At 39.4% G+C, this 16,190-nt stretch overlaps 2 protein-coding genes across 3 annotated transcripts; both read right to left on the bottom strand.

The window, feature by feature from the left end:
- Nucleotides 1–722: 722 nt before the first annotated feature.
- foxd5 (forkhead box D5) lies at nucleotides 723–2,049 on the bottom strand. The gene has a single exon (XM_074670960.1). It carries the CDS (start codon nucleotides 1,846–1,848, stop codon nucleotides 790–792), a length of 1,059 nt encoding a protein of 352 aa, XP_074527061.1. The 5' UTR covers nucleotides 1,849–2,049; the 3' UTR covers nucleotides 723–789.
- Nucleotides 2,050–3,700: 1,651 nt separating this feature from the next.
- Nucleotides 3,701–16,145, bottom strand: cbwd (COBW domain containing). 2 transcript variants are annotated; one of them, XM_074670768.1, is made up of 16 exons: nucleotides 16,041–16,145; nucleotides 15,568–15,681; nucleotides 15,338–15,424; nucleotides 14,908–15,004; nucleotides 14,639–14,730; nucleotides 12,374–12,433; nucleotides 11,735–11,772; nucleotides 10,663–10,709; nucleotides 9,849–9,935; nucleotides 9,662–9,706; nucleotides 9,016–9,072; nucleotides 7,386–7,437; nucleotides 5,369–5,437; nucleotides 5,180–5,245; nucleotides 4,914–5,040; nucleotides 3,701–4,225 (listed from the first exon to the last, which is right to left on the bottom strand). In XM_074670768.1, the coding sequence occupies exons 2-16, from the start codon at nucleotides 15,677–15,679 to the stop codon at nucleotides 4,152–4,154; spliced, it is 1,110 nt and encodes a 369-aa protein (XP_074526869.1). In that variant the 5' UTR covers nucleotides 15,680–15,681; nucleotides 16,041–16,145; the 3' UTR covers nucleotides 3,701–4,151. The 2 variants fall into 2 exon arrangements, with proteins under 2 accessions (XP_074526869.1, XP_074526868.1); XM_074670767.1 differs by having other exon boundaries at nucleotides 3,706–4,225; nucleotides 15,568–15,696.
- Between the last annotated feature and the right edge of the window lie 45 nt (nucleotides 16,146–16,190).

Below are 16,190 nucleotides of genomic sequence, written 5' to 3'. Positions count from 1 at the left end.
AAAAAAAAAAAAAAAAAACCCATATGCTAAAAATACAACGTTTGACTTTGAAGGCTCGTACTTTTTCTCTCCTAGTCCAAGCATCATGTTTTGTAGTTTGAAGATGGGAATATCATTTTTACATTTTACTCTGTACTTTATTTTTTAAGATGGATGACTGTAGGCTACTTAAATTGAGTAATTTGGACCTTGAACTATGTTTACACATGACGGCTCTATTTAAAGTAGGCTAATTGAAATGTCCAGGTTAACTGAATAGAACGTGACAATGGTAACAAAACGAAAAGAATTTATCTTTGACAAACTTGGTACTTTCTATTTCAAGATAGGGTTGTCTCTAATCCCCTTGAATCATAATACAAAACTTATAAGATATTTTAGCAGCGTTAACATCACATTGTATTGTTTTATTCCTTTGACTTTTTAAAAATTAATCTTCAATCCCAAAGTTTCGCTGCAACCTGATCCGAATTATAATGCAGACCTCACAAAAATGATGGTAACTGCCTTATTTATCACATAAAGAACTTTTCAAATTCATAGATCATTTTCAGACATTTATTTTGATACATTAATTAATAACTAAAACATTTAGTCAACACCGTTTTCACAAATATATTACCACATATCTTATTTACAATGATTTCATTTGGAACAGAACTTTGAATGTCAGCGCACATAAATATCATGCAATCGAAATATTTCTGTAAGAAATGCCCAAGACCAACGTGCCTTCACAAACTGGTGAACATACAGACTCTGTTCAGTTGTGTTGTACAACCAAAGGCCTCAGCAGTGAGGCAAAGACAGTCTGAGGTGCTCGTTTATGAAAGGAGTGGAGCTCAGCATGGCGGGGGGACAGAAGGGAGTCCTGGGCGCCTGCAGGAGAGGAGGCACCAAACAGGCAGCAGGGCCTGACATTAGATGATGGTACCCGAGAGAGCTGTGAGAGGTCTGCCTTGGGTTTGGGTTCTGTGGACTGGTGGAGGAGGGTTTGCTCATGATGCTGTCAATGCTGAAGGAGCACTTCCTCTGCGGGCCAGGCTTTGGCTCTGTTGCACACTGCTGCGCGCTAAAGTCTCGAGCCCCAATGCTTTTCCCATGGCTGTTCAAAGTTGGTGGCAGAAAGTGATATGAAGAGGGAGGCATCACGATTCCCTCCTGCAGGGGCGTGTAGCGGAAAGGTGAAGCAGGCGGTGGGCTTACCTGGCCCTGTATGCAATACGGTTGCCCGTACGGCCGGTAGCAGTTCAGGCTGGTATAAAACATAAGTCCGTCTTTGCCGAGCTCAGGTTGGTTCCTCTTGAAGCGCTTCCTCCGCCTCAGGAAGCTGCCGTTATCAAACATGTCCTCTGAAGCAGGGTCTAGAGACCAGTAGTTACCTTTGCCCGGGTTCCCCGGCTCCCTCGGGATCTTGATGAAGCAGTCGTTGAGGGAGAGGTTGTGCCTGATGGAGTTCTGCCAGGCAGGGAACTTGTCTTTGTAATAAGGAAACTTGTTGCTGATGAAATCACAGATGCCACTCAGCGTCAGCTTCTTCTGTGGGCTCTGCAGGATGGCCATGGTGATAAGGGCGATGTAGGAGTAAGGAGGCTTCACCGTGCTGCCCTGGGCTTTCCTGGAGGGTGGTGCGTCTGCACAAAAACTGCTCTCACTTTCCCCCGAGGAGTCAGGCTCTGAATAGTCAAACTCGGCTCCAGATTCTGCTGAGGAGCCGGGCTCCGTTGAGCACTCATTCAGATAGAAACGTCCTTGTGAGGGCTCATCCTCGCCTACTATGTCAATCTCATCATCTTCTCGAGGCAAAGTTGCATGATGAGACGCTTCAAACACATTGGAGAGTGTCATGGCTACACGCAGAAAGTTCAAACACGCGTAAAAAGTGAGCTTTTCCAAAGTTACATCGGGGGTTCGCTGTGCGTAAAAACTAACAGGCCCCTGTTAACGCGTAAAAGCGCATCTACCGTGTTGTTCTTCTCAAGCCTTGTTGTAAGGACTGTGTAGTTAGGTAAAGAGAGCCGGGGGTTTTTATCCTGGAAAGCTTCTGCTCTGCAGGTCAGCCCCATTAATCCTCTGGACCTATCAGAACAGCCCTTAACTGCGGGGAGCCAGGGGAGGCAGGAACACAGGTTGGGGGACTGCGAAAGTTGAAAGTGCGCACGACTATTCAGTCCAAGAGTACCATTTTTATAGATGGAAAATGCTTTATTTCTTAAAATCTTTAAGGATAACCATGATATTTAAAAGTGTTTGTAGTAACTTAAAACTACGGCCACAAAATCACTCATTACAAGACTTGGTTTGACATTGATGTGTAACTGTTTTCTGCTTCTGATTTTTAAAAGAAGATAAGTTAGTGTTAGAGAGGAAACCAAATATCTATTAATTGTTAGTTTGCGTATCACTTCGTCAAACATCCTCAAACAGAACTACTGGCACAGTTTATGCCTTAATAAAGAGTTTTGTCTAATGTACAGGTTTTAGATGTTTTACGGTAATACAACACTTGAAAATTTGAGTCGTAAATCGCAGTAAGAAGTTCTTGAGAATTTTGACACCACGCCCAGCCCATGATAAGAAAAGAAGTGTTTCCTTCTTGAAACCCCTGCGGGTTCGTTTAGTTTGCCACCTCTGGATGCCCGTAGGTGGTGTGACCATGAAAATGGCCGTGGTGGGGCTCCCTGCTGCAAGCAGAGAAAAGAGGTAATAGTCGCCTTAACGAGGCCATCAGCATCAGAATCGAGTAGGAAACGGCTCAGCTGCACAGTGCGCCCTGGGCTGCGGGGCTCAGCTCGGCTTTACGACCGGGATGAATAAGCAGAGTCATCCTCAAAGCAAACCGGTCCAACAGCGGATATGTGACAAAACAGTGCTGCTAAATCATCTCCATTGCAAATGACTAAGTTGAGAAAACTCCACCTATTTTGTCACCTGACCGGGCCTACTGTGTGAGAGCGTGCGTTTGTGTGAGAAGCTTCTAACTGCATGACCGAAGAAACAAACTCAAGAATACAGTGCGGCTGTCATATGAGAACCATAAATTACACTTAGGCAGCGAAATACTCGAAGAACACGCAGAGCTGCAAATCAACACACAGTCAACCTTCTGTGAAGATTTCAGGGCTGTTAAATTCTGGTATTCCACATTCTTAAATAAAACCTATTCATAGCATAAGGATTTATTTAAGTGGCGTTATAAATACTCTAATGTAGGGTGAACAGATGACACAAAAGGACATCGTTATAAAGAATAACACAGACCATAAAGATTGTGATGAGATCAAAGTAGCTGAATTTCTGAAAATGCAACTTACTTGAAGGGATCTGAGAGTTAGATAAAACAGTCTTTTACCACAGGCCGTTATAATAAAACATCAATCTTTGAGCTTCACACTTGTGTGGAAAGCACCCTTCATATAATTATGGCCTGCTTACTAAGTGTAAAAGCTTAAAACTCTTTAGACCTAAAACTAAGATGTTAATGCTTTGAGGTGTTTTCTCACTGCTGAGTTTCACACTGAACTTCGCGCTTCAACACAAAGACACATTGTCTGTTATGTTAATATTCTGCCATTGTCAGCTAAAGCAGATCATGTTCACAAAATCTGCTTGAGGATTTTTTTGTTCATTTATGTCAGCGTAGTCATGGATGTTGAGAGAAAAACTTTATTTTAAATTATTAAAAAACAAAAACATGATGTTAAAATCCTGAAACAAATTCAAAGCTACTCCATTTACAAAGCACAGAGTAGTTTCACTTCATAACACTGCTTCAGTTTCAGTGTTTTTCACTTATTTTCTCTAACCGTAATGTTTGACAATAAAATGCATTAATTGCATTTTTAAGACCTTGTAGCCTCCATGTTTTGACACATTTAAAATGTCATTTTCAGTCAAAATCGTCCAACACACAGCATTTCACTCTGGCACTGCAGCAAATTTCACTCTTAGATTTGATGTAGCCTCATTAGCATTTAGTGGTGGGTTTAAAAGTGCCATATTCACCACTACTGGGTTTTCCACCATCCTCTGACGTACCTCTTGGTCTTGGAGGAGAGGGGTGAACATCCAATGCATAGTCCCAGATTTACTGATGGACAAAGCCACAGCTTTTGTTCCAAATACAGCAGTATCAACGAAAAAGCTCATCGCTAACATCCCTCAGCTTTTAGCACCACTGCAGAGATGAAGTGTTCCTTCAGAAGGTCCTTATCCAGGTTCCTTCCTGCAGAACGGAGAGTAACACTTACACGGGCACAGGACAGCTACACAAATGGATACACGTTGACATGTAATTATAAACGCAAATGATTTAAAGGTTTAATCCAAATGTTTTTTTTTCAAGCTTTTTCAATACAAAATAAACATAACAATTGAAGGAATTTATCAGAGAACAAGAAAGTAACACAAAAAATTGGAGGATAAAATAAAAAAGCAATCATATTGTTAGTATAGGGGACACTGAAGCTTTCCATTTTAAGAGGCTCCCTCTGAGAGACAAACTCAATTTAATCATCAGAAATATTAATGTGTTACTTTACCCTTCATATAGTTTTATTTAATGTTTAGATTTTGACAATTGTAAAATTCTTGCAGGTTTACCTGACTGTTTTGCAGTGAGCAACGTGCTAAAAAATACAGCCAAGTTTTTAAAAGATTGTGATATTATTTGGATATTGTGGACACTTAAAAACAGACCTTCAGTTGTCATGTTGGTTTACAGTCAAGATCTTATGGATAAAATGTGAGAACTAGAAACATAATAAGCTGTGCATCTATTTTTTTAAGTAACTTTGAGATTATCAAACTGATTAGTTTAATAACCATTCAGTAAATCACAGTAAAGTCCTGGAACTGTGCTAAGCTGCATGAGAGAGTAAAGTGTTTGTGTCTATGTGTGTGTGTTTCCTCACCTATAAAAACCAGGCGGTTGATTCGCGGGTCCTCCTCCCAAAGCTGTGGCGTCTCATTCAGGTCATACAGCTCGTGGACCCCCTGCAGTATCACTTGGTGTGCTTTACCTGCAAATGATACTATACCCTGAAAACACACAAGTCACAAGTCACAGTGACACATTAACCTACACTGAAAGAAGCCTTTGGGACTGATTAATACAGATAATAAAGCTGCAGTTATTGATCACTGCTGCTGCCTGGGTGGCTATTGTTCTGCACTGTACCTTTAACCGAATGACAGTCATGGGCTTCCCTTCTTTGTTTTTGAACATCTTTTCCCAAAGCAGATCCTGAAGGAGCAGAAAATGTGTGTTTATAAAAGGCAGTATTGAGTACATGCTAAATAATAACAAAAACATTGGCACAGGGGAGGGTCTGAATGATGCAGAGTGTGTGTGTGTGTGTGTTTTAACCTGTATAAAGACATTCAAAGCATCCTCAGGGAGATCTCCAGCCACTTCAAAAGTCACAGTCAAAATACTCTGGAGAAGAATATAGCAAAACAGCTGATGTTGTGAAAATGTAGTAAAATTCAGTAATCTTATGGTTTGGATTTAAATGTGCTGAACATTTTTACATAATAATAATAATAATAATAAACTTTATTTATATAGCACTTTTCAAAACAAATGTTACAAAGTGCTTTACATAATAAAAATAGGCATTAAAAGAATTAAAAGAGGAAATAACAGAGAGAAGAAAGAGAGAAATGTGAGGAGCAGCAGAGAAGACAATACATAAAAATAAATAATACATAAAAGAAGGAAATAGCATCTTTAAAATAAAAGCAATAAAAGAGTAAAACAATTAAGACAACAAGAGATAATGGATATAAGATGCCCGTGACATTGTCGGATTGAAAGCAGCAGTTCAACAATTGGTATCATGGCATCATCATTACATTTTTGACTTATGGGTAAAACTATAATTTTATCATGGGTCGATCAACTTTCATGTACTTAAATTGTACTTCACTGGAGCATTTTTCTCATTTGATTTGTTCCTGAAATAAGACAAGCTTATCGGGGTGTGAATTTTTCATTGTGGTACATTTTGACAAATCTTTGCTGTTTTACATTTAACTTTAGGTCTTTTAACACATATTAGACAACTATTATGCTTGAATGTATGACTGCTTCTCTAAAACTTTGAAATTTTTTAGTCTCAACTGTTGGTATGTTTTCCTCTTCAATAGGAGTTGATGCCATCAGTGACAGAGACTTTTTCAGTCTGGTGTTAAGTCTTTCAGTGCACTGATCGTTTGTCCCTTAAATACATTTAACACATATTTCGGGATTACTGAAACCAGAAAGTCTTTGTGTGAGTCAAACAAAAGATGTGTCTTTACGCCCCGGCTGATGACTTTGTCAATGACTGTGTCAAAAACCACAACTTCACTCGGCACCTGAAACCCACTAACAGCTCCCCTATAAGTCCCCCTTAAATTCCCTCTCTCTCACACTCTGCTCCTCTTTCACACACTCCCTCCTCTCCACGCTTCCTTACAGCGTTTAAAGGGCACTTTGTAGATATTTGGGGGTTTTTGTGTTAAAGTGTTAAGGGTACACGCTTCCTTGTCATTTGGTATAACAACAGAAAAACAGCATTCTCATTTACATGAAAAGAGCAACATGGGGAAGAAGAGGGGAGGTGGGGGGAAGGGGGACGGTTTAGCTTCATGCGGGAAAGGGAACCTGGAGAAAACAGACAACAATGGCGTTATTTACACACACAAACAACCCTCATCTCTTTCTCATCCTGTGATAAAAGTTCATGAGTATAAAGCTTAACTGAAAACAAGATGAGGCCACAGAGAGATGAAGAGTGATGAAAATATCCTGAGAAAGAGATGTGTAAAAGAGCTCTCTACGTCGATACTAAGGGAAGCTGCATTCACCTGAGGTTTGGATATTGAAGACGTTTTCAAACTGACCAGCAGACCAGAGGCTTACTAATCTAAAAGTATTGTTCAGTTGCTAATTAAATGGTTAAACATCTCTGTATGAATCACTTTATGGCTTCTGGATTCAGTTCAAACAAATATAAAACAGTGAGAGCAGAGGCTAGAGACTCCACAGAGCCTGGCCAATCCAGCGTGCCCATTCTACTGGTTTATGCTGCGCCGTATGACCCAGACTGTGTCTATTTGTAGTGTAACAAGAAAACATCAAAAGCCACAAGTTGATCTCCACACAAAACCCAGGAGCAGGGAGGGAGTTTTCACTACAGTGTCACACAGCCTGGGGGGATCTGGAGCACAATCTCAGCCCTGGGGTAAATGCATCCCTTCTGTATCCCGCAGGAAATGATGTGTTGAAATAAATTAGCAAACAAAGCAAGGGAGCTATGAGAGGCAAAGATAAAATGAAGGGTAAGCATTGCTGAGGAAGAAATATAAGTTAAAGGTAGTAAGGATTATAGGAACAATACCTTATCAAGATGAGGTCTTGTAGATTTGACAAGTTGGAGCTTCTCTGCAAGACTTTTGGAGGAGATAAAAAAATTATATTTCTATTTTAAAGTTACAGTTAAGAGATCAGAAACTTGCTATATCACTAAAGATTAGACAGTTTTCCCCCCATAATAGACTTACCAGATTACACTTTGGGATTTACCTTATCATACGTAAGTTTTATTGTATTTACACCACAAGCCTTTGAAACAGGACTTGTTTAACCTCCTAAGCTCATGGTATCATAAGAAGTTGTATGGTTTCTAAGAACTAAGTGGGTGTTAGTCTGCTTTTGTGTGACAACTCTATGAGCCAGTATTACCAAAGCTTTCATTTTATCTTGTGAATTGATTGTTAATTTAACATGAAAACCTTAAACTGTTATCTTTTCATAGAACCAGAGGACATACATTAATTACACAAAGACAGACGAGATTTCCCAATGACGTAGTTTTTTTTTATCCCAGGATAAAGCCTTTAAACATTTGATTGATAACTCAGTTAGCTCTGATCTCATCACAAATTTTTCTTTGCTAAATCTACAACAAATTTTTATTGCTTTAATATTTTACATCTAAAATAAGAAGTATAACCAAGACTTTTTTGTTACTCTCATCCATATTCTTCTCCCCTCTGCTTGAGGAGACAAGATTTTACAGTTTCTGCCTCTGTGTTTTATGTTGTCGTAAAATACACTTGATGCTGTATCGATGCTTAATGACACAGCTCTGAATAGACTTGTGAAAACTTTAGAAATGGCAATTAAACCCAACAAAACACCCACTACCATCCCAAACAAACTACAGCCCTTGTTCTCCCCATCAGACGACCTTATCCTCCCCCCTCCTCCCTGACCTCACAAGGAGGCTAAATGTTGTGTCCAGCAGCTTGAGCCCTGCGTGCTGTTAGTACCACACAGGCGGAGCGGCGGGGGGCCGCTTCAAACAGCCCGCGTGGGATAGAGGGAGGAGGAGGGGTTCGAACTCTCAAAGGCAGGGGGAAAGGAGCTATCTGTCGGGACAAGGGGGACTCCTCGGGAGCCGCTGGACACACACAGCTCTAATCCTCTGCAGCTGGTCTCAGAGACACTGACTGAGGGCATGTAGGAGAGCTTTAACACTGCGGCCTGTTTCATTCACATGAAAGGATGAACACTGACTCTATTCATGAGAATGACATTCTACAGGGGATACAATATGATGACCACCCTGCTGAGTAACAGGGGACGCTCAATAAAAGAGTCTGTTAATTAGAGAGACATGGTGAGCAACAGCATCAAAGACTGCTGGGTGCACAGTGCAGACACAGTGAGAATAAAGGCTGACAGGGGAGTCCAAATAAGTTCTCAACCTTTGTTCTAACAGAGAACGTGAAAGGTACAACACAACAGCATCACTAGTATCAGTATATCTACATCAGTACATTTTTGGTTAAAATTCTTATTTTTTTTTCATGTAATTATTATTTTGCAATTTATCTATTTATCTATTGAAAGAAGTGATAAAAGAGGGAACAGGAACACCAAATTTGTACATAAGCTAGTTTCTGAATGACGTTCTGAGTGAGTATATTTCTGCATAAATGAAACTTAGGGACAAACCAACTCACTTTGCTCCATCCTTGGTGTCAAAGGAATGCAGATCCAGCACTTCAGAGAGATCCACCCTGTGAGCAGAGACCATTCAGTATTTTTCACTTCAATTAAAAAATTCAGAAACACATTAGCAGGTCATAAATTCAGTGAGAAACCTCAGCTGTTGTCTTGAGCTAGTTAAAACTAGCATTAAGTCTGACCCAGTTAACTGCTGTAAGTAAAAAGTTGTGGGGTTGTTTTTGCGATTAACCCCTCACTGTGCTGTTTCTTTCATCTGTTCACCCTGCTCTGAACTCTGTGGAGACCTGAAACACACCCAAACCTTTGAAACATACTGCTTGTGTTAGCCATATGCTACCTGGGTCCAATAACACACACCAAGCTAATACAGAGGGAACATAAACACACATATTTGCACGTACGCACATTCACACATATGCAACCAAGTTGGCCTGAAGACCCAGGGTCAAAGAGCAAAGACTTGTGGGTAACTGGACACCATTGAAGGCCTGATGTTTATTCAGGGTGCAGCAGTTTGTGTGTGCAAATGTGTGTGGCTTGAGCAATGTCACGCCTGACCTGCTCCATCTTTGATATAAAGATCTGAGCAGGAGCAGCACGTGGAGTTCATCTGTTTCCCAAACAAAGCATGGAGCTTACCTTGATCTCTGGGTCTCAAGAATCTTTACAAGGCCATTTATAGACCTAAAATAAGAGAAAAGGGCCGTTAAAAAAACAAAAATGTACCTGTTCCAACTGCTGTGCCTTTTTATCAAATTCAATTTTGTCCTGTGATAACAAAAAATGCTAAATTAGGGGAAGACAGAAGAGGATAAAGTAAGCCAACCTGACTGAATCTCGGATTCGAGCAAGGTCGTCCTCATTTACAAGGTCTACCTTGTTGATTATAGTCAAGTCAGCAACAGCAATCTGCCTGTAAACACAGTAAATACAATATTGTGTTTCTGGTCCATACAATAGTAAATATCTCTCATCACATAAAAATCCATAAATTGTGTTGAAACCAACCAATCTCTGTTATTTACGTACTGGAGATGTTTAACTATCATCTGAACACTGAGTGTACAAGTGTTGGTTTTTCATGGGTGGCAGTGGGCGATGCATGCCAAACACAAATGGGAGTTTAGCGCTGTTTGGTCAAGAGGTGAAAACACAAACACAAAACAAGAATGCAAAGGGTCATGCAAGTGGTCTTTCCTTCGTTGGTGTATTTGTTCAACAACAGCACAACCACACAGCTGCTGGAGGAGGCAAACACAGACGCCCAGGGAGACAGCCAAGCGGGTGGCAAAGGCTACAGGTAACTGAGAGCCCTGATTTAAGGAACACTGACTGGTCTGTTAGTCCTGAAGGAGAAGTTTGGCACTCAGGGAGACAATATGCAAAGCCTTCATACCATAAAACATTGTTTTGTTTTTATGTTACAAATAAAACAGATAGCACAAAGATGGGAGAAAGGGGAAAGAGACAGTGTCCCTTCTAATGAGGTAAAAAAAAATACCTACCAACATCTCTTAAACTCACCAATTACCAAGCTCTATTTTTTTTAAATTTCATTTGTAAATGGAAGGTGTGGAAAAATGTGTTCCGTGTCAGAAAGATTTAAAACATTTATTTTACAAATGTCACAGTTGACTTACCTGGCTGCTTCATTGATGAGCCCATCTGCTTTTTCCTCTGACAGTTGCTACAGGAAGCAGAAACAGGAGACAAAACTTTGAAAAAATAATGTTTTAGAGTGCATCATTGCCTAGGTGTCCTACTCTCTTTTTTCATAAAGTCGCAACAATATTTGCAAAAGTCAAACAAAATGTGACAGAGTAACTGGTAAAAAGCGGGGCTGGGTTTCTTCAGACCCAAACTATGTGATCTTCTTGACATATGAAACAAGAGACGACTTTTCATCTTCTTCTTCTCGTGTCTGTTGCTTACACTCGAGACAGTCTTTTCCAGAACAGTTTGATATCAATAACAGATAGAGAACAGGAGGTGTTAATCTGGATCCCAACCCTTGAGTCTCAATCTGACATTAATCTGTCTATGCCTGCACCACAATGTCTTAATTCTGAGGGATGATTGACAAAAAGGTGAGAAAGCATTTAATGGAATGTCCAATTGATTTCACTAACCCATGTACCAAGAGACTATCACCTTTGAGACAGGGTGAGGTAAAGAGCCAAGGCTAACATGAAACCCCTCAGACAGACAGACAGATATTTCATGGGATGGGTGAGAAGAAGGGCAGTTGAGTAGATGTGACAGTCCTATTACAACAGCCACATCTCTGATATCAATTACTCCTTCACTATCGGTTATCCTCTCGTTCCCCCTTTCCTCTCTTCAGTGAGAAAACAGAGCAGCACAGAAGGCTTGAAATGTGTCACCTCACTGAGCCTGACACCTTCAAATTAGAGCCCATTATCTGGTGTCACTTGTCCAGTCCCTCTTTAGAAAACATGGATGAGGCAGGGTGTGTGGCATTATACAGAGAGGTTTATACACAATCTTTCAAGCTTAACAGCTCAATTTGGGTTAAGAGTGACTAAAAGTCTAAAATATCTTTTGGTTTAACATAAAAAATGTCAATAAATGTTGATGATGCAAAAAGAATAAAAAACTTTTGTTGACAGAAGTCCTTTAATATTTTAATATCTTCCAATTAAATTATACTCAAAAAGAAAAAAACCTCCTGCTTGTCTTCTTTCAACGTACCTGCAGTCCGTACTTTGCGTCGATGACAGTAACGATGCCTTTAAGAGAAACAAAGCACTCTTTTTGAATTGATTTTCTTCATTTTCCTTTTGGTGTACATTTGTGTAAACCACTTTCTCTGACTTCATTGAAGCCCACTTTTGGTCTGCTGGTGTGTCACAGCAGAGTGGACAGCTGAGTATTTAGTGTGAGAAGCAAAACACTGCTTAAAAAACACGTCATCTCTACAAACAGGGCTTACAGCTTTTCAGTAAGTGAGATAAAATGTCACAAAATGGTGCCTGAAGCTGTTACAGCTCACTGAAATCTAGGAAATCTTAGATAACAAATAAATAATGTGACTTACAGAGGTAAATGATCTTAAAATACAGTTATATACCAAAAGCTCCAAAGAGTGTTGGTTAGAAAAATTGTAGGTTCTGTCAGACTCAACACGCTAAAAATTTCGACTTCAGCACCATTTTTATACACCCATCTAATTCATTTATCACTGTATGCAGTGCTCCTCAAAAGTTTGATGCACCCTTCTTGAGATTTTATATTCTATATGTAGGAAAAACAGAAAATTACAAAACAAAACACAACTGTTTGCATGTTGGAGAGAGATATTTTCATTGGTAGGTATTAAAAATAACTTACCATCCAAGTAAACATCACTGCCGAGCTCTGCATCCACCCAGAACATGGAGGCAACAGCTCCTGTCAGAAGATATGAGCTGTTAGATTATAAACAGCTGAAAAACATCAATAAAGGTCCAAAGTGTTCATAAATGGAGGCTGGGGAAGAATTCCTCATTGGTTAATTGACCCTTTATTTTTGCTGTTCCCCTTTGATTTAGGTTTTTATATCATTTCCGAGAGAGAAAGAGAAAAAACAAAAAACAAAGCCTTTCTTGAGTCACATAGTAACTAATGAAATAAACACATTTCCCCCCCTTTGGTAGTTCAGAAGGCACTGTCTTTGTAATGACAGCTGTTCGTATATTTTCATATTTCGCAAAGAACAGGTTCCAAAGCTTACTTAGGATAATTAAAAAAGCACCAGATAGTGGAGTATTTCAAGCTGATAAGTTGCGTAGCATTTACATTTATCTGTCAACAATAGGATTTTTTTTCAGTACTTTCTGAGGTTTGAATAAAAAGTTTTTGTGATCACAGTCAGTTTTCAACTATTTTTGGCATTTGGACCTGTTCTTTTTACTTTCTGAGCTCTGTGGAGCAGATAAACCAATACCAGAAGCCTTCAATTGTTTATATCTCACTGGTTTATTTGGTTTGTTTCTATTTTCCAGTGCTGGTGGTTATTATAAGACCCTATGTTACCATGCCAGCCCCAGCTTGTTCACATAATGCACTTTTGTCAAACTGCCAAGTGGGAATAAGAAAGCATTGTAAATGTTTGATGGATATGTAATGGAAACACCGTTTTTGAGTGACATGTTTCACATAACTCATCCAACCTCCTCCTGAATGGAAGAGGAGAATCCCCTTGAGGGCTGTTATGATTGACAGCACTGCCAGGGCCAATGACAGACCCATCTCAGTCGATAAAAAACCTGTCTCAGCCAATGACATGTCAGAGGACAGAGGACAGCCCCAGTCTGAGCGTGCTCTGTTGGTTCTGTCTGCTGGGCCAAGTGGTGTGTGTCTGCCTGTGGCGTTTCCTCCCGACACCTGTCACTTAGCGACACACCCCAGTTGTCACAGTGCTGGCCTTGTAATGGTCTAATATTGATTTCCCGACTCACAGCTCAGAGATGAATGGACAACTAGTCTTTTTTGGCTGTCCTGATGGGAATACTTCCTTTGGATGCTCCTGTCACAACAGAAGTCTGGTCCCAGGAGTTAAAATTGTTTAACTTCAAATACACAGGGAGAAAAAGAATATTTACCAATAGTTTAACTCCGGGATTTCCTCAAACCTGCGGACAGAGATGCTATTCTCTAAAAATTACAGCCACCGTAGCTTATTTATTTTTCTTAATCTCCTTTTTGCTCTTGTGTTTTTACTAGAGGTGATCTTATGTGTATATATTTTTTATGTACATTTTTTCTTCTATTTTATTTCTTTGTGCAGCACATTTTTATTTTTTGAGCAGACTGAGTTTATTTTAGGTTGGTCTAAATAAGACTATCGCTCTTTTCTAACTATAAATTAAATGACTGTTTTGAACTTTTTGCACCAAAAGCTATTATCCAGTGGGCACTGTATATTAACAGAAAAAGCATAATTTAAATGACCAAGTGTTGTCTGGACATATGATGTTAAAGTCTGAAGACTAGCAATAAGTTTAAAGCAACTGATTTCAACAGAGATTTCAATTCTAGCAAACAACTTGTCTATAGTTAAGTTAACATGTAAAAATTAAAATTAAGCAAAATTGATATGAAGGGATAGCAGAGCTAGCACCGCTACCCTTTAGAGTTCCCTGTAGGTTAATGTCAACATCCACATCCAAACCATGTTAAATGTTGAAGACCATTGTCAGTGATAGCATGAGTTCTGTTTGTTATGCTGTCAGTGAAAGATGATTGTCAGAGTATGGTCACTCTTTGGCCTTCTTTTTATTTTGTTTAAATTGCAGGGAAAAAAATACTATAATACATAATATATATTAGATGCCTGCTGAATAGTAAAACTGAGAGCTTATGAGGACAATTGCACAGGAAAAGCTGATATCAATTTGGTTACTTACTTGTCAGATCCCTGCCTTGTTAGCCTAACTGCATAACTGCCTCTGTCATATTTCATGGTTTTCAAAAAGGAAGGAAAAGCATTTTTTTGTTTATGCAGTGCATGTATAAATCCAATAATTATTTTTGTTGACTAATGCAACTATGCCACGAGGCTAATGATTTACAAGATAACTTCTGTTTTTATAGATGTAGCAAATTATGTGTTACCTGGATCAGCCAGTCCTGTGGTTTCCAACAGGATGTAGTCAAACTTTCCTTTCTTTGCCATCAGGTTCTCAATGGCTTTAAGACCATTGTCCCTAAAAACAAAATGTGATTGACTGAAAAATGGCACAACACTTGCACACCATAAAATTTGAATAAATATAATCAGTACGCCTCATTACAATTTAATAACAAGCTAATCTTAAAGCCCTAAAGCAAAAAAGTTAATGTAATTATTTTAATGCCATAAAGGCCATCTTTGGTCTATGTACTTGACTGAGCAGCAGAGGCATCCATTCCTCAGTTCCAGCCACTCCTCATACAGCTCTCCTGCATGGCTTACTGCAAGGGACTTCTCAAGTGCGCTGCCTGAAGGTGGAGAATGAAATAATGATAATAATAATTTTAAAAAATAAATAAAATAAAATAAAAAAAAAACCAATCACAACAAGGCTTTCAAATCACTTCAGCAAAGTCTAAAAATGAACTAAATTTGTCTTTACAGCCGTGTAAGTCAGGAAGTTACGTCAAACAGGGAGAATGCTGCTCTCTTGTGGAAAACTGAGGAAATTACACAGCCTTCTTCAGCCTATTAAATCAAGTTTGGAGTTCATACAGTTAAAACATCTTTGTTTGGCCTGAACAACACTGTATGCTACTAATACTGATTTCGATTTCACTGAAGGATACTTTTAAAATTACCCTCTCCAAATTCATTGAGAATGACAGCAATCCGCTTGTTGTGTTGTTCTGTCAGGATATAGTTCAGGAGAGTTGTCTTTCCGGCACCTACAGAGAAAAAAAATTAGAAAGAAATTAAGAAAGTAAAATTAACAGCAAAGCTCTTACAGAGTATGGAGAAGGCGGCCTGAGAAGTTTATGAGGTTATATAATCTCCATAATCCAATTTAAACTGTGAGTGACAGTCTCACCCAGGTAGCCTGTGATGATGGTGACAGGTATCTGCTCTGCAGGAGGACCGGGTGGGTTATCGATGGGCACCAGCTCTGGGCAGTCATCTTCATCTTCAATCATGCCATCCATTCCTGAACAGTTTTTGTCTTTAGTTTTATGCCGTGGGAAACAAAACAACAAGATAGGGATGAATAATCTCACAAGTATAACTATGAAATGATGGATTCATTTAAATAGAGACAAAATTAGGATAATCAATCATCAAACTTCCGACAAATCTGCTTAAAACTGATAAGTGTCACGAATTACGAAATAAAGATGTTAAATTTATACACTTTGAAGTTAGCCACATTCTGCTCTTCCCAAAAGGGAATAGCTAGCATCGAGCTTACGGTTGCCGTCTGGCTCCTGCTAAGACCATCAGACAACAACACGACATTATAACCAATGAACTGCCCTTCATTTGAACAGGGCTAGGGTTTGGTGTTACCTCCTCTCCTCTGTGATGTTGAAAGTCCAAGTATGAAATAGGGAGGCTTCACTCCCTTCAATGCTGTTGCTTCGCGTTTTGACAACGTCCTCCACTGTAGGGACTCCGTTTAAACACACAGAGGCGACAATAGTTCCGCTTTCATTCACA

This window comes from Halichoeres trimaculatus, unplaced genomic scaffold, assembly GCF_033239565.1.
Source record: "Halichoeres trimaculatus isolate MK-OKI-2021-1 unplaced genomic scaffold, fHalTri1.1 fHalTri1_scaffold_5, whole genome shotgun sequence".
In the NCBI taxonomy this organism is placed as follows: Eukaryota; Metazoa; Chordata; class Actinopteri; order Labriformes; family Labridae; genus Halichoeres; species Halichoeres trimaculatus.
Note: the sequence above shows the minus strand (reverse complement) of the source record. Positions and strands in the feature narration are given on the sequence as shown.